Below are 26,029 nucleotides of genomic sequence, written 5' to 3' on the forward strand. Positions count from 1 at the left end.
AGTCGTATTACTAAGTGATGAGATCCAGAAGGCGCAGGTTCTTATAGCACAAACACCCTTTCATATGGAGAGCGTGATGATAACGAGCCTTTGTGAATTGTTTGGTTTAAAAAAAACTCGGTTAAAATTACTTTGGGTATACGATGGCTTTGGTCCCATTGAACCGAATTCCCATTCGACAGAAGGGGTTTTTTTGGGGTCCCATTCGACCGAATGTAGCCAAAGGTGCGATTTTATTATAGTACCATTCGACCGAATGTAGCCAAAGGTGCGATTTTATTATAGTCCCATTGGACCGAAATTCTATTGAACTGGAAGAAGACATACTGTGTGGTTTTGCATTAAATATATTTTTAATTTCACAACTTATTATTGTTAAAATAAATGTGAGTTGAAAATGTATTACTGCACTTATTTTAACTACGTTTTAATTACGGCGAACCTCACCTACCCTAGCCTAACCTAACCTAACCAAACGTAACCTAACCTAACCCAACCCAACCTTGTTTGGAGGTAAAAATATTATTTATATGAGTATTAAAAGCCCGCCTCTTACCACGAACAATTTATTAGCAATAATAGAAATATTTTGGAAAAGATGTCAGATAATTAATTGGAGAATATTTTGGAAAAGGTGGCAGCTAATTAATAGGAGAATATTTTGGAAAAGGTGGCAGCTAATTAATAGGAAAATCTTTTGGAAAAGGTGGCAGCTAATTAATAGGAGAATATTTTAGAAAAGGTGGTAGCTAATTAAAAGGAGAATATTTTGGAAAATGTGGCAGCTAATTAGTAGGAGAATGTTTTGGAAAAGGTTGCAGCTAATTAATAGGAGAATATTTTGGAAAAGGTGGCAGCTAATTAATAGGAGAATGTTTTGGAAAAGGTGGTAGCTAATTAAAAGGAGAATATTTTGGAAAAGGTGGTAGCTAGTTAAAAGGAGAATATTTTGGAAAATGTGGTAGCTAATTAGTAAGAGAATATTTTGGAAAATGTGGTAGCTAATTAGTAAGAGAATGTTTTGGAAAAGGTTGCAGCTAATTAATAGGAGAATATTTTGGAAAAGGTGGCAGCTAATTAATAGGAAAATCTTTTGGAAAAGGTGGCAGCTAATTAATAGGAGAATGTTTTGGAAAAGGTGGTAGCTATTTAAAGGGAGAATATTTTGGAAAAGGTGTCAACGAATTATTGGAACCAAACCAAACCAAACCTAAACTAACCTAAGCTAAGCTAAGCTAACCTAACCAAACCTAACCTAACCTACCCTAACCTAACCTAACCTAACCTAACCCACCCGAAACCAAAATATTAAAATTTTAATTTAAAATTTAAAGACATTGATGGAACTACCATTAAGACTGTACTTCATTTTAAGCACAATTTGTTTATTAATTCTATATATCTCTTGCCTTGAAAGGAATGAATGTGAGCGATTTAATTAGTTTATTAATTCTATATATCTCTTGCCTTGAAAGTGAGCGATTTAATTAGTATCACGAAACATTTACTTTTAATATTATTAACATACCTTTCGGAGATTCGAACCAACAACCTATCGCTTCGCAGTCCAACATCGTATCCACTACACCACCGAATCGTTGACGGCTACAGTGTTTCAAGTTATATTCATGTATTTTTTAGGGGCATATTCGGACGATTGGGATTTCGGTCCATCGGGAATATAGCCATTGGGCTGGAAATCTAAAATCATTGCGGGATATTCGGTCGAATGGGATTTCGGTCCATTGGGAATTCGGTTGAAAGGAACGATACCATACGATGTACGGCCACAGGTGTGTCGAGAAGAATGTCATTGGCAATTTTAAAAAATTGTTGATTGATTTTTTTGCCATTGAAGCTGAAGATATCCATAATCCACATGTTAAAAGTAATATACAGGGTGTTATAAAAAAGTGAGGTTAATTATAGGACTGATGTACAGTGGAGTGGTTCTATGGGAAATTATCAATTTCGAGAATCGAAAATGTATAACTTCTATCTCTATAAATCTGACTGACTGACTGACTGACTGATAATCAACGCCCAGCCCTAACCGCTAGCCCTAGAAGGCTGAAAATTTGCAGGAACGTTACTCATAAGTAGTAGGCGCGTACTAAGAATGATTTTTCCAATCCGCCGCCATCTTAAAAAATGGCGACCAGAAATGTAAAAAAAACTTCTCTATGCAACAAAGTCCGCGCGTTTCAACCGATTTCACAAATATTTAGTACACTGGTTTCCTTTACGGGCAGAATGGTCTTTTGGGTTCGATTTGTTGCCATCTTTTTAAATGGCGTTGATTATCAGTCAGACAGGACTTTGATTTATATAAATATAGAATAGATAAATGGAACAGTAGCAAAAGCTCGAAATGCCTTAATTATCAAAGGTAGAGAACTCGAAAGGGACCCTGATACGGGTTATGACCCCATGACTTTTGTTAGTAAATTGCGCGTGATTTATTGATACTTAAAGATCAAAGGAGTGGGTATTTTTACTTCCAAACATTGACCCCTTGACCTTTGATTCTTCAAGACTTCAGTACGATCATAGAAGATCTCTGACAACCCAATTTCCTTTAATATCAATTTTGAAATAGGTGAATTTTAAATTACTGTTTATTTTACTTTGTTTAATTGTTGAAATGATAGTAAGATTAGGTTAGGTGAGGTTTTAAAAATAGAATATTTATTGCGTTGCACTATAAGGTTTTTATTGCGGAAAAATACTCATTACATTTACAATATTTATAAGAATATTTGAAACTGTTTTAAATTTAATTATAACGTTTTAATTGTTTTTTATTGGAATACATAATATTGCGTCTATTTATTTGTTTGTTTTCAATAATGCCAAAAACAGTTCCATTACACCATAGCGTTTATATACCATTTAATATATTTCCCACCACCTAGCTGCTATTTCTTAGCGCGAATCTTTACCATGTACCGCAACAAGTGGGGCAACATCGACCGAAACAACAGCTAACATCACCTTTCAGCATTTTAACTAAGTAGGCTGACGAGCGCAATTCGGATCTTTTATTCCTTATCATTTCTCCCTTTTTATTTGCAACTATAAAGGCAAAAAGAGTAATTTTTTAAAATCCCTGTTCAGGGATAGATTTAAAGGCCGACTTCCAGCGAAAAGGGTTCTAGCGAACTGAAAACCGAGCATCGAGACTAACAATGAAGCGACCGTGCCGATTTTCGAAGCCCCGCTGGGGGGCAAAAGTTGGATGGGTTCTCGCTAACTGAAAGCCGTGCAATGTGGTTCTAGCGAACTGAAGATGAACAATAGAAATCCTTTTAAATTTATTTCCTCTCGAATTTTTACTTTCCCCTGAAGGAAATTCTCTATTGCGTTTCTTCAGTTCGCTAGAACCACATTGCACGGCTTTCAGTTAGCTAGAACCCTTCCAACTTTCACCCCAGCGGGGATTCGAAAATCGACACGGTCGCCCCATTGTTCATCTCTGTGCTCGGTTTTCAGTTCGCTAGAACTCTTTTCGATGGAAGTCGGCCTTTAATTTTAGAAGTAGGAATGGAGAACAGAGTAATCTGGGCGTGCGTCAAAGTCCCGGACCCGTTATACAGCGCTATGAGTCGGAATAACTGAAGTAAATACTAACCGTTCTCCATTCCTGCTTCCAAAATTACATCTATCCCTGATTTTACATGTAAAATAGAGCTTATCTCTACGGCAACATATGTCGTTTCTAAGCGGGCACATCGAGGTTTAAAGGTACATTGTTAAGGCTACCATAGCAGAAAATGTTTTCGCTAATGATTTCCCAGATTAAATTTGACGTGAATTTACTCTTTAGTGCTTAGAATTTAACTTGAATTAACTCTTTAGTGCTTAGGATTTAACGTGAATTTAATTTACTCTTTATCGCTTAGAATTTAACGTGAAGTTACTCTTTAGTGCTTAGAATTTAACGTGAATTTACTCTTTAGTTCTTAGAATTTAACGTGAATTTACTCTTTAGTTCTTAGAATTTAACGTGAATTTACTCTTTAGTGCTTAGAATTTAACGTGAATTTACTCTTTAGTTCTTAGAATTTAACGTGAATTTACTCTTTAGTGCTTAGAATTTAACGTGAAATTACTCTTTAGTGCTTAGAATTTAACGTGAATTTACTCTTTAGTGCTTAGAATTTAACGTGAATTTACTCTTTAGTGCTTAGGATTTAACGTGAATTTAATTTACTCTTTATCGCTTAGAATTTAACGTGAAGTTACTCTTTAGTGCTTAGAATTTAACGTGAATTTACTCTTTAGTTCTTAGAATTTAACGTGAATTTACTCTTTAGTGCTTAGAATTTAACGTGAATTTACTCTTTAGTTCTTAGAATTTAACGTGAATTTACTCTTTAGTGCTTAGAATTTAACGTGAATTTACTCTTTAGTTCTTAGAATTTAACGTGAATTTACTCTTTAGTGCTTAGAATTTAACGTGAATTTACTCTTTAGTGCTTAGAATTTAACGTGAATTTACTCTTTAGTGCTTAGAATTTAACGTGAATTTACTCTTTAGTGCTCTTTGGCGCTTAGAATTTAACGTGAATTTACTCTTTAGTGCTCTTTAGCGCTTAGAATTTAACGTGAAATTACTCTTTAGTGCTTAGAATTTAACGTGAATTTACTCCTTAGTGCTTAGAATTTAACGTGAATTTACTCTTTAGTGCTTAGTATTTAACGTGAATTTACTCTTTAGTGCTCTTTAGTGCTTAGAATTTAACGTGAATTTACTCTTTAGTGCTCTTTAGCGCTTAGAATTTAACGTGAATTTACTCTTTAAGTGATTTTAATCAGATTAAAATTAACTAGTATTTCAGAAATAATATTTAAGTGCAATTAAATAGCGTTTGAGATTTAATCACCCTCTGGACTGTTACGGGACTTTTTCCTTTATCAGTCTACAAACTATAAAATTTAGTAAAGCGTACCGTTTTCGGCATTGGATGCTCCCATTGCTACCACCAGCAACGAAACGCAAAAGACCACAAAGTACTTGCTGTTCATCTTGAAGGCAAAATAATGTAGAATTTCTTGGACAGTAGAGAATCTTTCACGGAAGGTTTCTGAATAATAACGCAAAGCCCAAGCGTGCTTTTATGTGAATCATTTCGAGGTTTGGAAAAGAAAGGATATTGTCTAGTCAAACTTGTCAAAAAAATGTACGAACTACGAAGACTAACTACATCATATTAAAAAGTAAGAATCATCCTTTGAAATCGTGAATCTTCTCATAGAGAACCGCTCTTTCCCATGTAAAATATATCTCTTCAAAGGTTGCTTTGCCTTCTACAGTACGAATTTTACAGAAGAAATTTTTTAAACTGAGTTGGCAGACGTCAAAAAAAATAATATTTTTCTACCATGATATTTGTCAGAGTTCCACTTTTCAATTTTTTGAATAAGAAAATATTTTTCAAATTTATTGAGCAACAAAATATTGGACAAATTTATTGAGAAACAAAATATTGGACAAATTTATTGAGCAACAAAATATTGGACAAATTTCTTGAGCAACGAAATATTGGACAAATTTATTGAGCAACAAAATATTGGACAAATTTATTGAGCAACCAAATATTTTTCAAATTTATTGAGCAAAAAAATATTGGACAAATTTATTGAGCAACAAAATATTGAACAAATTTATTGAGCAACAAAATATTGGACAAATTTCTTGAGCAACAAAATATTGGACAAATTTCTCGAGCAACAAAATATTGGACAAACTTATCGAGTAACGAAATATTGGACGAATTTATCGAGCAACAAAATATTGGACCAATTTATTGAGCAACAAAATATTGGACAAACTTATCGAGTAACGAAATATTGGACGAATTTATCGAGCAACAAAATATTGGACGAATTTATTGAGCAACAAAATATTGGACAAATTTATTGAGCAACAAAATATTGGACAAATTTATTGAGCAACAAAATATTGGATAAATTTATTGAACAACGAAATATTGGATAAATTTATTGAGCAACAAAATATTGGATAAATTTATTGAGCAACAAAATATTGAATAAATTTATTGAGCAACAAAATATTGGATAAATTTATTGAGCAACAAAATATTGGATAAATTTATTGAGCAACAAAATACTGGACAAATCTATTTGTTAAAGAAGTTTGGCTTAATCGTTATTTATATGATAAAAATGCACGTTTTTACAAAGACAATAAATTCTAATAAAATCGATATGTTGCTGTTGGTGCATTTTCAAGATAACTGGTAAGCCTTGGTCTCCACCACGAGCTCGCACTCTTTCACGTCGTATTTTCTAAAGTTATGAGAGTCATGTCCTTTACTTTTATTGCTCCATGGTTAAGACAACCATACATCTAGATTTTATAATTTATGCTTTGTTTTTCGGAAAATGTCTGCGAAGGTAGTATAATCCATGTACCTTGAAGAATGAGCTACAGCCTTAGAAACGTATGTTTTCGCATAGAGATCGGGCTCTTTTACGTATAAAATATACGGCTTCCAAGGTTGCACGACGATGCACTGCTAAGAATCGTATAGAAGTAGAGTTTTGAATTACAGCGGAGTATAACGATGGACGAGTCCATCTTGTTTGCAATGTTCTGTGTCTACCCTTTTTGTCGGTTATGAGAATGATCCGTTGAAGAATTCTTTAAAGTCAAACCATAATATTTTTTATTGAAATATTTTACCGATTTCATTTGGTATTTATTGTAATTTTCCAATATACTTTAATGCATGAAAATTATTAAACTATAAATACAAGATATGCGATTGCTACTCTTAGATGGCGCCATCAGTCTTATAAAGAACTGAAATGCAGCTACCCAAAGACTTTCACTAAAAGAGCCATCTATCGGCAACGAGCGGAAACATAATGCGTTTGCTCGTTACTTAGAACTTTGACGCCAATTTTGGCCTATTAACTCTACTTGGTTTATAGATATTGTCAGCCCCAACCCCGCGGGACGGGTATCGAGAAGAGAAGACAGACAGAGAGAGAAAAACCAACAGCCAGAGCGCGACTCGCCCAGAGCGGGGCCAGGGTATGAAAGGGCCGGCTCGCCTCTAGAAAGGGGACTTTTTCGAAGGGACTCTTAGTGGGAAACATTTAGGCTGAAAAAGCCAAGCCTACTAAGAGACCTAGCCGACTGGGAAGCATTAAGCTGAAAAGCTTGCCCTAGAACGCTAGAACCTCCCCGGAGAAGAGTAGCCTTACTCGGCCCGTATTTCCGAACTACCCGCGCTCACGGTCTCCGTAATTTCCACGCGTTATTTAGTTCACTGTACATTATTATTATTACTGTATTTATTAAACTCAATCGAATAAACCATTATCGTTCTATTACAATATCGCCTTGTCAATTCCTACTCGTGACAACTGGTGGAGACGCCGGGCAACGATCGTACCGTGCTCTGTTACACTCTTATGAGTAGCCACCCCCGTTCTAAATCACCGCGCTCGGAATACTCCTCAGACGATACCGAAATCTATTCGGCGCCTGAATCTCCGGAAAAACTTCAGTTACCGACTCTACCCGAAAAACGTTCCGAGCTTCCACCGCGAACATCCCGTCGGATTCTCCATCTCGCTCCGGAGGTCGCCGCCCTAGAGCACCCGATCCGACGCCGGCCATCGCCTGGTACTAAAGCCGTACCCGCCACCATGGCCTCTGCCGCCGATATCGCAGCCGCTGTTGCCGCGGCACTCAGCGCCCTAACGCTACAAAGGGACGTACCAAAATACGACCCGGAAACACAGGATGTAAACGATTTCATCACCATATTCGAACAGAAGACGACGGGAAAAACTGACGCCGACCGCATTGCCTTGCTTCCGTCTGTCTTCCTGGGAAAGTCGCTCGCTTGGTATTCCACCCAAGTCCGGATAACGGCTGCGACACCCCGTAACACATGGCAAGAATGGAAAGCTGCCCTATTAAGCGAATTCGGTCGCTCCCCCCAAGCCATATTTAACGAATTACTGGCTCATCGACAACTTCCGGGGACCGATCCGGTCACCTACTACCGAGACACAATGACTCTTTGCTCACTGGCCAACCCAAACATGGCTCAGTCGGAGAAAGTGAACTTTCTTCTCCGCGGACTAATACCGGAACTCCGTGATAAACTGATCCTGATGTGTCCTAGTAGCCCCCAGGACTTCCTCACTAAACTACATCTTCTCGGCTCCGTTCAAATGACGACACCATCTTCTCTCGGCACCTCGGAGGGAAAAATTCTAGAGCTCCTGACCCACATCGCCACCGAAACAACACCTGCCGTACCAGTATACGCGCCTGCCCTTTACCAAACCACCGCCAGCGGAGAACTCGACACCTTGCGACAGGAAATGAAGGACTTGCGTCGCGAAATGGACTCTTTGCGGTCCACATCATGACGCCGGGACCCTAGCCCATCGGGCTTATCATGCTACAAGTGTGGGCGCAAGGACCATTACGCCTCCTACTGTCGAGAGACCACTCAGGCGGACCGATACAGCGCGGGAAACCACGGCGATAACCATTATTCCTCAAGAAATCTCGGCACCCCGCCAAATCGGTCTGGCTCGTACTCGACCGAAAACCGAAATCGATCCCCGTTCCGGCCATCGCCTCATTACGCCTCCAGAAACCGAAGTCCCTCGCCATTCGCACCGAACCGCACGTCCTCCGACTGGCGCAGAGGTCGCAGCCCCTCGCCTCACCCCAATGGAACTTCGGGAAACGAGGCCCGACGGTCGTAAAGGGAGGTACCTCGCCGTCCAAGTCTATCTACCCGCTCCTCCTAAATCCTTCCAACAAGCTAGTTTCGTTACCCGGCACCATAAACAATAAACAATTAAACCTCATCCTCGACTCCGGCAGCACTAAAAATATAATCAACCCTACCGTCGTCCAAGAATTAAACCTACCCGTCCGGCCTGCCGACTCAACTAAACTTCGTGTAGCAGACGGCACCCTACTCACACCCTTAGGGGTCACCACCTTCAACATCAACATCGGTCAGACCCCGTATCCGGTCGACGCCCTTATAATAGCCAACTTTGACTACGAGCTCCTCCTTGGGCTCGAGTTCTGCGATGACAACGAGGTTGAGATTAGTTTTAAAAATCGCTCTGTCACCATCGGCGGCGCGTCCTTCCCCCTACCGGACACCCTCTTCGAACATTCCAATTTGGTACGAAACGTAGCGGACATTACCATCCCTCCATCCTCCGAACTTGCCCTCGAAGTTATAGCCTCGCAAACAACAGGTTCCGTCCTGATCGAACCTCTCCCGTCAACTTACCAACGATTCGGGCTACTTGTGTGTAAAACGCTGACAACTTTCGAAAACGAGAAAGCTCTAGTTCGGGTGGCTAACCCCCACAATCGACCAATAATTCTCCCGCGTAACGCTAAACTGGCTCGGGCACACGAGGTTATAGAACTAAACGTCATAAATACGGATAGTGCACAACCGGAAACCAACCTCCCGAATGACTTAGATCTGGGGGCCCAGCTCTCTGCCACCGACAAGGAACGGTTACTCGTCCTCTTGCAACAACATGCAGACGTCTTTTCTCAATTCGAAGGCGATCTGGGGCGAACGTCCCTCATCCGACATCAAATACACACTGGTGACAACGCCCCCGTCCGTTCTCACCCGTACCGGAAATCGCTAAAAGAAAGAGAAGTCCTCCACAAGGAAGTACAGAAGCTACTCGATAATGGAACCATTCGTGAATCGTGTAGCCCGTGGGCTGCCCCAGTCCTCTTGATCAAGAAACGAGATGGCACCTGGCGTTTCTGCGTTGACTGGCGAAAATTAAACGCCATCACGAAAAAGGACGTCCACCCTCTGCCACGGATCGACGACACCCTTGACCGACTGGCTGGATCTACTTTATTCTCCACCTTAGACTTAGCCTCCGGGTACTTTCAAGTAGAACTGGAGGAATCCATTAAAGAAAAAACTGCCTTCGTTACTCCGGACGGGCAGTATGAATTTAATGTCCTCGGCATGGGACTGTGTAATGCCCCTGCAACATTTCAACGGTTAATGTACAAGACGCTAGGCAGCCTCATGTGGCAGGTCACCATGGCGTACCTGGACGACATCATCATATTCTCCCAGTCCTTTGACTCGCATCTACACCACCTAGACCAAGTATTAACCTGCTTACGAAAAGCGAACTTGAAAATCAAGCCGAGCAAATGTTCTTTCGCTCAACCGCGCATCCGCTACTTGGGACACGTCATCGACGGAAATGGGATCATGCCTGACCCCCGCAACCTAGACGCCGTAGCCAAATTCAATACACCTAAAACCGTCAAACAAGTGCAGCAATTCTTGGGTCTCGCGGGGTACTACCGCCGATTCATTCAGGATTTTGCCGGTGTTGCCAGACCATTAACCGAGCTGACTAAAAAGGACAACCCCTTCGTCTGGAGTCTCGCAGCCGACCAAGCCTTCCGCTATCTCCGGGACTGCCTCGTCTCCACGCCCATCGTCCGTCACCCTCAATGGAACGAGCCATTTGAGATACACACCGACGCGTCAGCCTTTGGAATTGGTGCAATTCTCAAACAACGAATTAACAACCAAGAACGGGTTATAGCATACGCCAGCCGATTATTGAATGCAGCCGAAAGAAATTACAGCCCCACCGAACGGGAATGCCTCGCCATTGTCTTTGGAACCAACAAATTTCGCCCTTACGTTTATGGGCGCCCACTCACCATCGTCACTGACCATCACGGGCTATGCTGGCTAACCTCAGTCAAGAACCCAAACGGTCGATTGGCCCGGTGGTCACTGACTCTTCAAGAATTCAGTCCCACCATCCGATTCAAAAGCGGCCGCAAACATCTGGACGCTGATGCCCTTTCACGAAGCCCATATGAACCGGCTCCGGCCATCCATGACTCTCTCCTAGCACCGGTAGCAAAGGACCCCTTGGATCTAACGCAATATGACATCCCACAATTGCAACGCGACGATAAGTTCATGGGTCCCATTATCCACCTTCTGGAAACTAAACCGTTGACGGCACCCAGACAACTCGTCCGAACTGCACGCTGCTTCGAGCTCAACAACGGCTGCCTGTTTCGCCGCATACGCACCGAAGACGGCCAAAAGTCCGTTTTGGTAGCCCCAAAAGAAATCCGGAACGCTGTTCTCTTTGCCTTACACGATGACGTCACTGCTGGACATTTAGGTCTTAACCGTACCTGGCAACGCATCCGCAACCGATTCTTTTGGCCCAAAATGTTGGCCCACGTCGCTAACTACGTGCAATCCTGCCACCAGTGCCAACAACAAAAAATCTATCCTGGGAAACCCGCCGGTCTACTGCAACCCATACCGCCCACTTTAAAGCCTTTCGAACGGGTAGGGATGGATAAACTCGGACCATTCCCCCAGTCTCATGACGGTAACATCCACATAATTATCTGCACCGACTACTGTACACGCATGGTAGTCGCTAAAGCCATTCCTCGGGGGACCGCTGACGAAATTGCTCGGTTCTTTACACAAGACGTCATGCTTAAGTACGGCGCTCCCAAAGAATTACTCACAGATAGGGGTACAGAGAATGTAAACCATCTCATGGATGAAATAAACAAACTCTACACCGTCCATCACAAACGCACCACCGCGTATCATCCTCGAACAAATGGGCTCGTGGAAAGATTTAATAAAACACTGGCGGATATGATGTCCCAGTACGTGAATAACAATCATAAAGATTGGGATCGGTTTTTGCCCTTCCTCGTATTCGCGTACAACACCTCTCTTCACGCTACCACCGGATACTCCCCCTTCTTTTTGCTCCATGGCTACGAAGCTGACTTGCGCGTGGATGCTGCGCTACAGCTTCCGTCGTCAACGGTAAAAACCCAGTTCGGCTTCGAGAACATTTTGTATGCAGAACGCGCTCGCTCATTAGCAGCCGAACGCCACGCCATAGCTCAGAGTAAAGATAAAGCCCGCTTTGACCTCCGACGCCGGGAAGCAACCTACCAGGAGGGCGACCTCGTCTACCTGAAAACACCTCGCCGGGTACCGGGTTTATCAGAAAAGCTTCTCCACCAATACGCGGGCCCCTTCCAAATTATTCGCCAAACAGCTGAGAATAACTTTGAAATTCGCGCCTCTGCGGGGGGTAGAAGCGATATAGTCTCCGTCGAAAGGTTAAAACCCTTCACCCATCGGAAAGATTTTCTCAAGGCCGAACGACGAGTCCAGTTCCAGGAAAAACCGACCATCTGGCCATATTTTCCCGATGATGCTCCAGAAACTCGTTCTACTGTGAGCGAAAGTCACGCTAATTCCTCTATTCAACCCTCCCCTGCAGCTGCAGACCCCCCGGGGGGCCTTCGACGGTCAACCCGCGCTCGTACTAGCCCCGATAGGTATTCACCTGGAGTTTAGAAAACGATAAACAACATCATTTCGTTTCTCACCTCTTTAAAGACGAGATCTAACGTCAGTGCTCTACTTTCCGACCCTCGAGACCATTTTTTAGAATGAAACCCTCGGCTAAATTACGTCGTGCCCGTTTTCAACAACATGTTCAACACCTGGAGACTATCGCCACTCTTAACCCCCGTGTTATTAAACGCATGGAGAAAAGACAACGCCGGGCCGACCGTCGACTCCAGCGCCAAACACCAGCGGATGACCTTACCAAGCCTTACACTCCGGCTCCATACATCGTAGGCGATGCCCCGGATCCGGACTTCTTCGACCACCCAATTCACCGCCTCTCACCGTCGGACGCCCTCGTCACGCCGCGTACCCCGACTCCCACCAACGTAAGTGGTATTTCGGATCCCAATTTCATCACGGACTTCATCGACCGCGACGATGCCACCTTTCTCGCCGACGAAGTTGGTCGCCGAGTCGGCTCTTTTTCTAACAGGGAGCTGTCAGCCCCAACCCCGCGGGACGGGTATCGAGAAGAGAAGACAGACAGAGAGAGAAAAACCAACAGCCAGAGCGCGACTCGCCCAGAGCGGGGCCAGGGTATAAAAGGGCCGGCTCGCCTCTAGAAAGGGGACTTTTTCGTGGGAAACATTTAGGCTGAAAAAGCCAAGCCTACTAAGAGACCTAGCCGACTGGGAAGCATTAAGCTGAAAAGCTTGCCCTAGAACGCTAGAACCTCCCCGGAGAAGAGTAGCCTTACTCGGCCCGTATTTCCGAACTACCCGCGCTCACGGTCTCCGTAATTTCCACGCGTTATTTAGTTCACTGTACATTATTATTATTATTACTGTATTTATTAAACTCAATCGAATAAACCATTATCGTTCTATTACAATATCGCCTTGTCAATTCCTACTCGTGACAATATCCTACTCCAACATATAAGACTATGCCACTTTAAGCATTGGATGCTCCCAGTATTGCTACCACCCGTAAGAAAACAACGCGAGACACCAACAAGAACTTGCTGTTCATCTTAAGGAAAAATAATGCAGAATTTTGTCCACAGTAGATAATATGCAAACGCCAAGTGTGCTTCTATATTATGATTCGCCCTTTGAGGTACGTCATGTGGCTCTGGAAAATATTAACATTATGTTGTCAGTCTTGTCAAAAACCCTTCATACGAAAACGTGCGTAAAAATTTACATTTTATATTATAAATAAAAAATCATCCTTGGAAACTGTGTGTTCTCATAGTTTTGTATGGTCGTTTATGTAAGGTCAAATGATACTTCCGCGCGCACGCATAGTCACACTGATCACATTTGAAGGGTTTTTCACCGCTATGCCTCCGTTGATGTATGATTAAAGTATTCTTGTTAGTGCTGGCATATTTACACTGATCACACTTGTGGGGTTTTTCACCACTGTGAATGTGTTGATGTTCGATCAAATGACTCTTCCGACTGCATCTATATTCACACTGATCACATTTGAAGGGTTTTTCACCACTGTAAATGCGTTGATGTGCGATCAAATGACTCTTCCGACTACATCTATATTCACACTGATCACATTTGAAGGGTTTTTCACCGCTATGCATGCGTTGATGTATGATTAAACTATTCTTCTTAGTGCTGGCATATTTACACTGATCACATTTGTGGGGTTTTACCCCACTGTGAATGCGTTGATGAGCGTACAAAGAACTCGTCTGCGTGAATGCATAGCCACACTGATCACATTTGAACGGTTTTTCACCACTGTGAACGCGTTGATGGATGATCAAATTATACTTCATTGTGCTGGCATAGTCACACTGATCACATTTGAAACGTTTTTCACCCCTGTGAATGCATCCATAGTTACACTGTTCACATTTGAAGCGTTTTTCTTCTTTACCCTTTCTAACGCGAAGTTGTAGACCCCTTTCATATTCAGTTGAATATTTGGTCCCCGTTATACGTTTCTTCTCGAATTTACCTACAGAAAATATAAAAAACACAAATTAAGTATCAAAAAATACATTTCCATTCAAGCGAATTTCATAAAAAAGGTAATGCGCACGAAAACGCAGAAAAAAGGTGAGATGTTCAATTGAGGCGTTAGCCTAGAGTAAACGAGCATATCAACAAAAAGGGGGATGAAGATAAACTTTAATAAATGCAAATGCGAAAGGTTGTACTTTTAACTTTTCTTTGCTCGCAAATTAATTTTCGTTAAATCGTTTTAAGATAGGTTCATTAGAACTTACTGCGCGATGAAACTAATTCTAAAGTATGTAGGACTTGTTTAATTACAAAAATAGGAGGTTCATAATAGTTATGAATCATTAAGGAGCGGGATAAGAATAGATGCGCGAACATTTGTCGTAAGTCTAGCCATGTGGAGGGTAGACAGTTCCTGTAATCTTACCCCTAACGATAATAATTATACATATAAAACTTATAAACGACATATATCATTTATTTAGTATCGAAAATACACTAATACAGTAACATTCAAGGGAACTTCATTAAAATGTAATGCTGAGGCGAACGAAAACACAGTGTTTATGAAAAGAAGCGTCGTTCATAAAATACGTACTGATAAATAAACGAGCATATCAATTAGAAGGGGATGAACATCAACTTAAACGTCGAAGAAACCTTGGCTCAAAAATCGAACGGCCGTATTTTAAGCTTCTCTTTGCTCTAACCATATTCAACGGATTTTCAGTGAATCAAATGCTAGGTAACGCCGCTTAAAGACAAGTTACCAATTTATCGCGTTCTGGCACCCCCTCTTTGTTAAAATAGTTTTGGTCAAAATAATTACCAGCGATAATAAGAAATGAGTAAAGACCCTTGGGAAAGAGGGCCATTTTATTATTTTCATTATTCAAGAGGATGAAAAGTCATAAGTGCTACAGTTCAAATATACGTTATGCACAAATTTAAAAGCAACATAAAAAAGTGTGAACGTTTTGTTAAATACGTTACGGGTCCAGAATAGTAGGCTCTTAACAGGCTAGGGGTTCGTCGCATTACCAGTCTAGAGAAGAACTCAATCAAACCACTTCTAAAACTTCCCAATAGTGTTACCGAAGATAAATTCAAACAAACAACTACGCCTACTCAGTACTGGAAAAACAAGTTTATAATTCGACAATTTTCGTGTCTGTGTTGATTCTATTGAAAGCTGATCCCGAAGTTAAAGTAATTAAAGACGCAAATGAAGATCCATCAAAAATAACGGTAATTTAGAAAAATGGTAAATTACACCGTAATTCGAAAAAAGTACCTGGTTTATTTTAACATGCTCTACCTGAATTTTATTTCGTTTAATATAAAATTACATCTGAAAATGGAGTTGTTACAACAGGGTATAGTGCCCCAAGATTATTTTATCTGAAAATGAGAGGCGCTTCCGTTAATACAATTTAGAATGAAGAAATTTAATGAATTGATACATCCACAGTTTCGGCCCATTAATTACAGAAGACGAGCAAATATGGTTTTTGTCCTATACATCCACCTATTCATACATGTGTTTTCTACGTTTATGTCGGATCAAATGAATCTTCTGCGTATATCCATAGTCACACTGATTACATTTGAAGCGTTTTTCACCACTGTGAATACGTTGATGTGCGACTAAACTACTCTTCCACGTGTTTGCAAAGTCACACTGATCACACACTGTGAATGCGTTTGTGTCTGATCAAATTACTCTTCTGAGTGCATCCATAGTCACACTGATGACATTTGAAAGGTTTTTCACCACTGTGAATGAGTTGATGTCTTTTCAAAGTATTCTTCTGCGTGCTTGAATAGTCACACTGATCACATTTGAAGGGTTTTTCACCACTGTGAATGCGTTGGTGTTTGATCAAATTATTCTTCCACGTACTTGCATAGTCACACCGATCACATTTGAAGGGTTTTTCTTCGTTACCCATCTTTGTGTGACGTTGTGGACCCCTTTTATATTCAGCACAATATTTGATCCGAGTTGAACGTTTCTTCCTGAATTTCCCTACAGAAATTTATTAATGAAATATAAAAACGACACATACGTCATTTACAATATAGTATCAAAAATACAGTTACATTCAAGCGCACTACGAAAACTCATTGTTTTTTTTTAAGTATGAGTAAACGACCTTATAAACAACAAGTTGGGAAACCAAAATAGACCTCTACGAGTCGAGACGTTCTTAATTAAATATAATTTATATTGATTATTTTTATCGTCAGTAATTTAGCTTAATATTAGCAGGAGTTCATAATAACCCCCCTTCGGGGGGGGAAGTACGAAACTTGCCATAGAGCTAATGGTAAAAATCGCGAACAACAAGATTTTGTCGTTGCGCATATAAAGGACTAGCCTGTTGATGGACATACAACTTTACAATAGATTGTAGTAGTATCATAAGCCTATAAATTTTACCGGTAGGTGGGGTTTTATATGCTTATGGTAGTATCTATACTCCTTGGTTTTCGTTCCAAAACTTGGCTGGGAGCCTGGGATCTCCGTCGTTAAGAAAAATGGCGAGTATGTGGATGTAGAAACACGATGGAATTCTTATATTAAAGATACTGGGAATCAATTTGTCCATACCGTTTTAATTTAACCACGGAATTCTCACACATATCACAAGAAAACATTAATGACTATCGTTTAAATGTTTTGTAGAAAACTAGAAACCATCGCAAAGCCAACTTCTTAGCCAAGGCTTAATGTACACCGCGGCTGACCGCGCCGACAGACGCGACTCGCGAGCCATTTTCGCTCCCAAAATCACAAGATAAAATAGTGCTAACCCGGAATATGGGAAATTAATGCGCGTGGGTAACTATTTCTTTGGGAGTTAAGCGGTGTATAAATCCGCTGAGCTTTACGGCGAAACTTTGTTGTTACGGGCTTTTTAACTAGTTTCGTACTTCCCCCCCGAAGGGGGGTTATTATGAACTCCTGATATTAGTTTAGGCATTCTAAGAAACGTTATTCCTAAAATCATTTTAAACATAGCTATTGTTGATGTTTGAATTCAAGCGTATGCCTCTTTAACAAATTTTGCAAATTTAGAGTATATAAGGTGATTGATTCACAGTAAATGAAAAGAAAACCGGCAATTGCGTGAAAGTTTGGTGGAAGTCCTGTCATTAGGAGGCTAGACATTTCTCGTAGGTGATCGCCGCGTACATCTTTACCCTAACAACGATAATGGAACTGTGAACGAGTTCCGGATATAGCATATACGTTTGCTCCAATTTGTAAACTGCGAACGCGGTGACAGACACGTCCAGTGTAATACCTCTCCGTGAAGACATCGTCAAACGGAGAGGTAAAAAGGGGATGAACATAAACTGAATTGCAAGAGAAACTTTGGCTCGAAAGGACGTATTTTCAAATTCAACGGATGTTCTGAAAATCAATGCGTGCAGACAAGCTACCATTCTCATTCCTTCTGGAACCCACTCTCTGTTGACTGTTGTGACATATAGTTTTCACTTTGTTTCTCTGCCTTGCAAAAGGCACCCTGAGTACAACTACATCTTCTTCTTCTACTTCTGATAGAACGTTGTCTTCGTAAAACTCACCAAATAATTTCCCTAGCCAGATTATTTAACTCAAAGCGAGATAAATGTAGAAGGGCAGCTATTTACTGTCAGATTAAAACTCATGTAAGAGGGGTTACTCGAAACGAAACCCTGTCGATAACTAGTTCGACAACTTCTGACAGAATACCATTTTTGTGATTTTCGAGACCGACAGAGCTGTCGATCGACAACTCCCTTTCGAAGCTTACAGAATAGGCAGCACCCTGGTGTTGTTGAGTAAAAGTAGTACCTGATTGATACTCAATGCCTAACCGTCCCCCGAATAAATGTTGCAGAGACGTTAAAGAAATTGGTTTAATCTGTGGACATCTTGAAAAATGGCGGCTAGAAATGTGAAGTTTCTTAGTGTAATTTGTAAATGCATTGATTTTCATCAAATTAATTTCTTGCGTGCTTCCAAAGGAACACTAATCTCATTTTAGGGGTTTTTCTGGTTCGCGTTTTAATGGGACGCTATAAATTTCATCCTTACTAAGTTTGATACTGAATTAATTAAGCCTGGATGAAGAAAAACCTTTCACGGTAGAATTAACGATGTACTCATCACATAAAGTTTGCAAAAAAAAGGCATTAAATACGTAGAATCGTGTAGACGCACTTGAAAAGAACAGAATGCCAAGTTGTACGAAGAAGCAATGTCGAAGAAAAGTAAAGGCTTTGATCACGTGAATCAGCGTACGCAGGGCCGGATTAAGGGGGGGGGGCAGAGGAGGCACCCATAGGCTTAATTACGGCACCGACCTTTAAAATATCTTTAACTACTGAAAATAATTATGAAAATCGATCATGTCTGAAAACATTTCATTTCAAATGGCCCTTTTTTATAGCTTGATTTGCCCCTATTTAGTCACTTTTTGCTTACTATTTTTAAATTTATTAGTCACTTATTCAACTAAAATTGAGCGTATGAGTGAGTATCAGCCATGCATAGGGATACTTTTCACTTAACAAAATTACAATAGGGAGCTAACAGCTGGCTAGGGGAAAGAGATAGTCTGACGTCACGCAGCCGCCCTCTGGTTGGCCATGGATTAACTAACCCTAGGGATAGTTCGTTCCCCCAAAAAGATAAAGCATGCATGTTCCAAACGCCACCTAGCAGCAGCTACTATCCCTAACAGGATGTTAAAAGAAAATTGGACCAAATATCACGTGTCCTATGACGTCAAAATTGAAATACTGCCTAAATTGGGCAAAAACGATTTATTCTGGCGAGAGATAGCGCTATATCTACATCCGTTTTGGTCCAATAAATTGGGGGAATGAAGAGGGGAATCAACGGATAATTCGGAACATGTAGTTGGCGATAGCATTACATGGGAAACACGGTTAGTGAACAATCCCTAGCGTTAGTTAATCCATGGGTTGGCATTTTTGCGCGTAGAATACTGTTTCCAACCGTTAGGGGGGATGAAACTCCAGTAAGAGATAGAAGGGTGTGACGTTTCAGGGTCAGAACTGTTAGCTCCCTATATTTCCAATAAAACAAAATTGTTAAAATTTCTAGCAGGTTTTTATAAATTATGGGGCCAAGGGAGGGGGCGCCCATCGAGCCACTGACCCCGGGCGAAAATCTTCTTAATCCGGCCCTGAGCTGCGTACGCTTCAATAATATAAGCAGTATAACTACACTAAAGTGCGCAACAATATGGCGTCAAGCCACTGTTATTAAGTATTTACAACCACAACGATTGAAAATAAGCATCGCTTAGGGGCTTTCGACCCAAGATTAGTTTTCATCTAAGTTTAAAGCGGAATTACGTCCAAAAGCAGGGAGGCCGTGTCTCCATCATTCGCGTTTTTCGGAGGGGGAAAAATACATTCGGATTGTATTACGAGCAGTCAAAAGAAATACGCGACTAGACTTTATACCGAGGAGTCGAAAATAGTGGCTTAGAAATGTGATATCTCAATCTAGGCACTCAAGACTATAAAAGGTTAAAATGACTTACCTGCAACTTCCGAACGAGGCGATGAGGTTTCACCTTCTGGATTCTTTGGAGCGACATCTTCTAATGTCTCCGAGTTGGACACCGAACTATTATGTTGACCTGCAATTGGAACTTCGGGTAAATCGCTTTCCATATAGACGGGGTTCAATTCTGATAGTTCAATTGGGTTGCGTTCTACTTCAGGAACAAACACTGGAACACTCAATGAACTCGGACCGACAAACAGTAACAGTTCCACACTTTGATTTTGTCCATCACTTTTCTTTGCACCTGTCAAGTTGATTCTGTATTGGTTTTCATCAAGTTCGTTTTCTAGGACTCTTTCTAGTGAATCGCTTTCAACATTTGCATCAAGAGAAAGATCCAAATGTTTTTCGGATTCAACATTCAATTCAGGAACACGAAATTTCTTCGATGGAGTTGAATTATCCTCAGTGTCCCCCTCTGTCGAGACACTTGGCGATTTACGATAAGAATCGTTAATGGTAATATTGTTTTCAAGAGGTTCTCGTGGCGGATCGCTCTCATTTCGAATAGGTTCAACATTAATTTTAGGTGAAGGCGCACTTTGAGGCAAACTGTTACTGTAGTTCAGTTTAGGGACACATGGATTCGTATTTCGCTTTATAAACCCCGTATTTTCAGTTTTTTTCAAGGTAGTTTCGGTGTTTGTATTGCCAACCTCAGAAACAGGTGATTCTTGACTAATATTTTCTTTACACAGGTTGCCTTGGACACTGTGCATCACAACAGGAAGGGTTAACTCCTGGCCATTTATTCCAGAATCATTTCCAACAGGTTCAGTTTTCACTAATTCATCATTATCTAATTGATGTATTCCATTTCTCTCCTATTTTTTAAACAATTAACAATAACTCTCATTCTTAAAGTAATTCTCTTTCCAATCGAGTATGAAAGTGAAGGATGTTGCATACCATCAGATCTTTGATTCTCCTTTCCAAGTCTTTAATGACCCAATTGAGTCTTTCAATTTCGTCTATTTGCTTATTTATCGTTAATGATGTTTTCACTCTCTCTTTTGCCATTTTTGAAATTAAAACATTACACTAAACAAAATGAGATTCCATTACAAAACAATCTGCGGACACGCAAGAAGGGGATCAGCAACAAAGGCCCTCATCGGGTTACTTTGTTGATAAAGAAACGAAGGACGTGTTACCAATCCCCTTAGCTTTGTGCCAATCCTGATGGGTGTTTTCACCAATAACCTTAATTAATTAACCCACTCATAGAGTTTAGTTCTATTTGAAGGGACACCTGATTCAACAACTGTCCATTTAAATTTTCTCATATCTCTGTGCTTAATTTCACACTGCTAAAAAACCCCTATGCTTTGAAAATACCTTGGCTTCCAGTTTCCTAACTCGATCATCTCTAGCTTTTACTTCATTGATTAGATCATCTTTGCTCAAATGATCATAGTTACAATCTTCCTCGTAGTCCATTTCCTAAAAACAAAGTTTCAATAACTTCCAGATTGCCTAAAACAGGCAATATTCCAATAATTTCGCAAAATACCTCTTTAATCGCCAACCGTTGAAGATTTACTAAACTCATTTCGGAATTTTGTAACGAGAGTTGGTGAGATTGTAAATCTTCCCTAAAATAAAATAATTTTTCAAACTGAAGGTAAATCAAAAACGGACAAGGAAAGTTTCCCGTTCGCTATAAAAAGCTAAGAAAAACATTGCAATGCTTAAATTGTGACACTTTTGTTCAAGACTAGGGATTTTCTCAAGCACATTTTTTGAATACAACTACAACTAGCTTCGTATAAATTATTTTATTCTGCTAGCATTTTTTATTTTTTAAACAGCAAGGAAGATCTATTTCTTTTCAAGGTATAATAGTTTCAATAGGTTATGCCCTATTGACATTATCCAAGTTGCATTATATTCATCACTTACCAGTTTAAACGTTCGACCATAACACGACATTCTTTAACAAATTCCATCATATTTTGTACAGTTATCCTGTTATGATAAAATACGTAACATTTTTAATAATAATAAAAAGTATGGCCATAAACAAAGATTTAGTGTTACCAAGGGCGTTTCCCTCAGTTTAATGTACATTCTTACCAGGCAAGGCTTATATTAACGTTGTTTTGGTTTCAAAGTTACTCACACTGTTCTGTTTTTGGGGTTAAAAAGGAGAAAAAGCTTCAACTTTTATTAAGAGCTTTTCTTGTTTATAGATACTCTTTTTAATGGTCAATAAAAATACATTAAAGCCTTTAAAGGAGGAACCGTTACTGTAACAAAGGATGGACCCTAAAAGGCACACCTTTCACACCCGCACACTTTTCACACCTCTTCAAAAATCGCTATTTTCCACAACTAGACTATTTTTGCATTACTGCAAACTTCTACTACCCTTCCGCTCTTGCGTCCCGTAACACCAAGGCTTAGTTCAAGCGTCTCTGAGCGCTAAGATAGGTTGAAAATCATGTCGGCGATTAATACAACGTCTTGAACAATTTCAACAAAAAATACCACACTGCAAACTCCTACTTTACTTCTATTCTTCCGCCCCCAGCACCAAGGCTTAGCTACGTAATTCAAGCACGGTAGGTATAATTCCATGCCGTGGCACACCCCCATTCACACCGGCGACTTTTGCACACCTTTCCCATCAGCCTAAAAATGTCCCGATAATAAACAAGACTTCGCCTAAGCTACCTCTGTTATAAATCCATGCCGTGGCAAATCCCCATTCACACCGGGAAATACTTCAACACCTTTCCCTTCAACCGGTACCCGTCCCGATAAAACCAAGGTTTCGAGTAAGCGACGTTCTTGCTATATATATCCATGCCGTGGCACACCACCATTCACACCGGCGATAACCACAGTCAAATTTCCCTTGAAATACCAAGGCTTAGAAATACACTAAAAGGCACACCTTTTCAGCTTCGAGAATCTATCGCTAGGAGCACGTTTATTCCTTTCGACCAATGGGGTAGTCAAGCCACTCAAGCGGCAAATTTAAATCGTTCAATGGCATTTTTCAATGTATTAGACTTAAAATTAACCGTATTTAATATCGCAGCACTCTTATCTTTATGTTTAACAGCATTTTTCAATCCTAGCTTACCTCGATATAATAATTTCATAGCACAGCTCGCTCACCTCAAACTTTTATTATGACAGCACACCTATTTTTTAGTTTTCACAATATTCTTCAGTTCTCGCACACCTCAACCTTACAGTGTGACAGTACACCTATTTTTTAGTTTTCACACCTTTTTCAATCCTCGCACAGCTCCACCTTATAGTATTACATCAAACCTATTTTACAGTTTTTCTACACCATTCATCAATCCGAACATAACTCGATCTTATAATCTGACAGCACACCAATCTTTACGTTTTTAACCCTTTTTTCAAGCCTTTCATATCTACATCTTACACTCTCCAAGCACGGTCGGTATAATTCCATGCCCTGGTACACCACCATTCACACCGGCGAATTTTGCACACCTTTCCCTTTAGCCGAATCCCGTCCCGCGTAAGCGAAAGCGCGACACTCTTGTTATAAATCCATGCCGTGGCACACCCCTTTCACACCGGCGATAATCGCAGACAAGTTTCCCTCGAAATGCCACGGATCATCCGTAGCAGTACCAAGGCTTAGAAATACACTAAAAGGCACACCTTTTGAGCTTTGAGAATCTACCGCTACGAGCGCTTTCAATTCCCATCGACCAATGGGGAAGTCAAGCTACTCAAGCGGCAAGCACCCATCTTTTAGTTTTTCACACCCATCTTTTAGTATTTCACACCTTTTCCAAATCCTAGCAAATCTCAATCTTTCACTATCTAAGCACGGTAGGTATAATCCCATGCCGACAAACATCCCATTCACACCGGCGAATACTTCACTCGGTACCCGTCCCGATAAAAACCGCGGCTTTTCGAAAGCGTCGCTCTTGTTATAAATCCGTGCCGTGGCACACCACTATTCACACCGGCGAAATTTGCACAACTTTCCCTTCAGCCGAAACCCGTCCCGGTAAAAACCACCGCCTCGCCTAAGCGACGCTCTTTTTATAAATCCGTGCCGTGGAACACCCCCTTTCACACCGGCGATAACCACAGACAACTTTCCCTCGAAATGCCACGGATCATCCGTGGCAATACCAAGGCTTAGAAATACACTAAAAGGCACACCTTTTCAGCTTTGAGAATCTACCGCTACGAGCGCTTTCAATTCCCATCGACCAATGGGTAGTCAAGCTACTCAAGCGGCAAATTTAAATCGTTCAATGGCATTTTCATTATTTTATATTTATTTAAGTAAATAAAGTTCTTGTCAAAGTGTAATTACTTTTTTATTAATCATAAAACTTAAAAGGGCAGCAAAGGTCTGGTTGAGGTGGGGAGAAAGTGGCTTTCCTCCTAAACTGTTTGTTCATTATTTCAAAGGCTAATAAGTGAAGTTCATAAGGGTGCTGTCAAGCTATAAAATGGAGGTGTGCTGTCAGCCTGTCATACTATAACGTTGAGGTGTGCGAGGATTTATAAAAAAAGGGAAAAATTAAAAATTACAGGTTTGACATCAAATTATAATCTGCAGGTTTGCTTGGATTGGAAAATGATGTAAAAACACAAAGATGCTGATAGTTTCATTTCAAACTGAAATACATCGGAAAATGCCATTGAACGATTTAAATTTGCCGCTTGAGTAGCTTGACTACCCATTGGTCGATGGGAATTGAAAGCGCTCGTAGCGGTAGATTCTCAAAGCTGAAAAGGTGTGCCTTTTAGTGTATTTCTAAGCCTTGGTATTGCCACGGATGATCCGTGGCATTTCGAGGGAAAGTTGTCTGCAGGCTAGGAAATAAGACAGGTTTACAGGTCAAAAACCAGTTTATTAATAGCTTGGACCACTTTTTTTATCCAAACCGCGAGGGTCACTGGTCCCAATGACTAGTTTATTAATTCCTACTTTTATTAAAAATTGATATGGGGACCTCTTTAATTATTTTCATTTTAACATAAATTTCGACTCCAGGAGTCTAGTTGTGTATACAACCCTAAGCCGAGAGAGATTTTTTTAGAAGAGAGAACAACCACAAGTCCTGGGACCAGTAGAAAAATAAATTGGGGAAGGGTCACTGGTCCTGGGACCAGTTTCATATTTAAGACATCAGGGGTCACTGGTCCGGAGGACTAGTTCAGAAATAAACCTTATTTCCAAGCCTGGTTGTCTGTGGTTATCGCCGGTGTGAAAGGGGGTGTTCCACGGCACGGATTTATAAAAAGAGCGTCGCTTAGGCGAAGCGGTGGTTTTTACCGGGACGGGTTTCGGCTGAAGGGAAAGTTGTGCAAATTTCGCCGGTGTGAATAGTGGTGTGCCACGGCACGGATTTATAACAAGAGCGACGCTTTCGAAAAGCCGCGGTTTTTATCGGGACGGGTACCGAGTGAAGTATTCGCCGGTGTGAATGGGATGTTTGTCGGCATGGGATTATACCTACCGTGCTTAGATAGTGTAAGATTGAGGTGTGCTAGGATTTTAAAAAGGTGTGAAAAGCTTACACAACTAAAAGATAGGTGTGAACACCTAAGAGATAGGTGTGCTGTCAATCTGCAAGATCCGGGTGCGCTTGCATTGAAAAAGGGTGTGAAAAACATAAAGATAGGTGCGAGGATTGAAGAATGGTGTAAAAAACTAAAGATAGGTGTGTTGTCATACTTAAGGTTAAGGTGTGCGAGGATTGAGAAAAAGTATTAAAACTAAAAGAGGTGTGCTAGGATTTTAAAAAGGTGTGAAAAGCTTACACAACTAAAAGATAGGTGTGCTGTCACACTGTAAGGTTGAGGTGTGCGAGAACTGAAGAATGGTGTGAAAAGTAAAACATGGGTGTGCTGTCATATCGGGACATTTTTAGGCTGATGGGAAAGGTGTGCAAAGGTCGCCGGTGTGAATGGGGGTGTGCCACGGCATGCAATTATACCTACCGTGCTTGAATTGCGTAGCTAAGCCTTGGTGCTGGAGGCGGAAGCATAGA

General features: G+C 40.7%; 1 protein-coding gene across 1 annotated transcript in view; it reads right to left on the bottom strand.

Moving 5' to 3' along the window:
• Nucleotides 1-13,021: 13,021 nt before the first annotated feature.
• The window catches only part of LOC149621307 (uncharacterized), a 48,991-nt gene continuing 35,983 nt past the window's right edge, over nucleotides 13,022-26,029 (bottom strand). Inside the window, exons 3-8 of the mRNA XM_089855426.1 lie at nucleotides 21,532-21,613; nucleotides 21,357-21,461; nucleotides 20,928-21,059; nucleotides 19,993-20,842; nucleotides 13,641-14,417; nucleotides 13,022-13,568 (exon numbers count right to left, since the gene is read on the bottom strand). Of these exons, the coding sequence (XP_089711552.1) occupies nucleotides 13,663-14,417; nucleotides 19,993-20,842; nucleotides 20,928-21,059; nucleotides 21,357-21,461; nucleotides 21,532-21,613 (1,924 nt within the window). The 3' untranslated portion in view covers nucleotides 13,022-13,568; nucleotides 13,641-13,662. The remainder of the gene's footprint in view (nucleotides 13,569-13,640; nucleotides 14,418-19,992; nucleotides 20,843-20,927; nucleotides 21,060-21,356; nucleotides 21,462-21,531; nucleotides 21,614-26,029) is intronic.

Source organism: Phalangium opilio, unplaced genomic scaffold (assembly GCF_054372755.1).
Source record: "Phalangium opilio isolate 3A_F unplaced genomic scaffold, DU_Popi_V2 ptg000209l_1, whole genome shotgun sequence".
Classification (NCBI taxonomy): Eukaryota; Metazoa; Arthropoda; class Arachnida; order Opiliones; family Phalangiidae; genus Phalangium; species Phalangium opilio.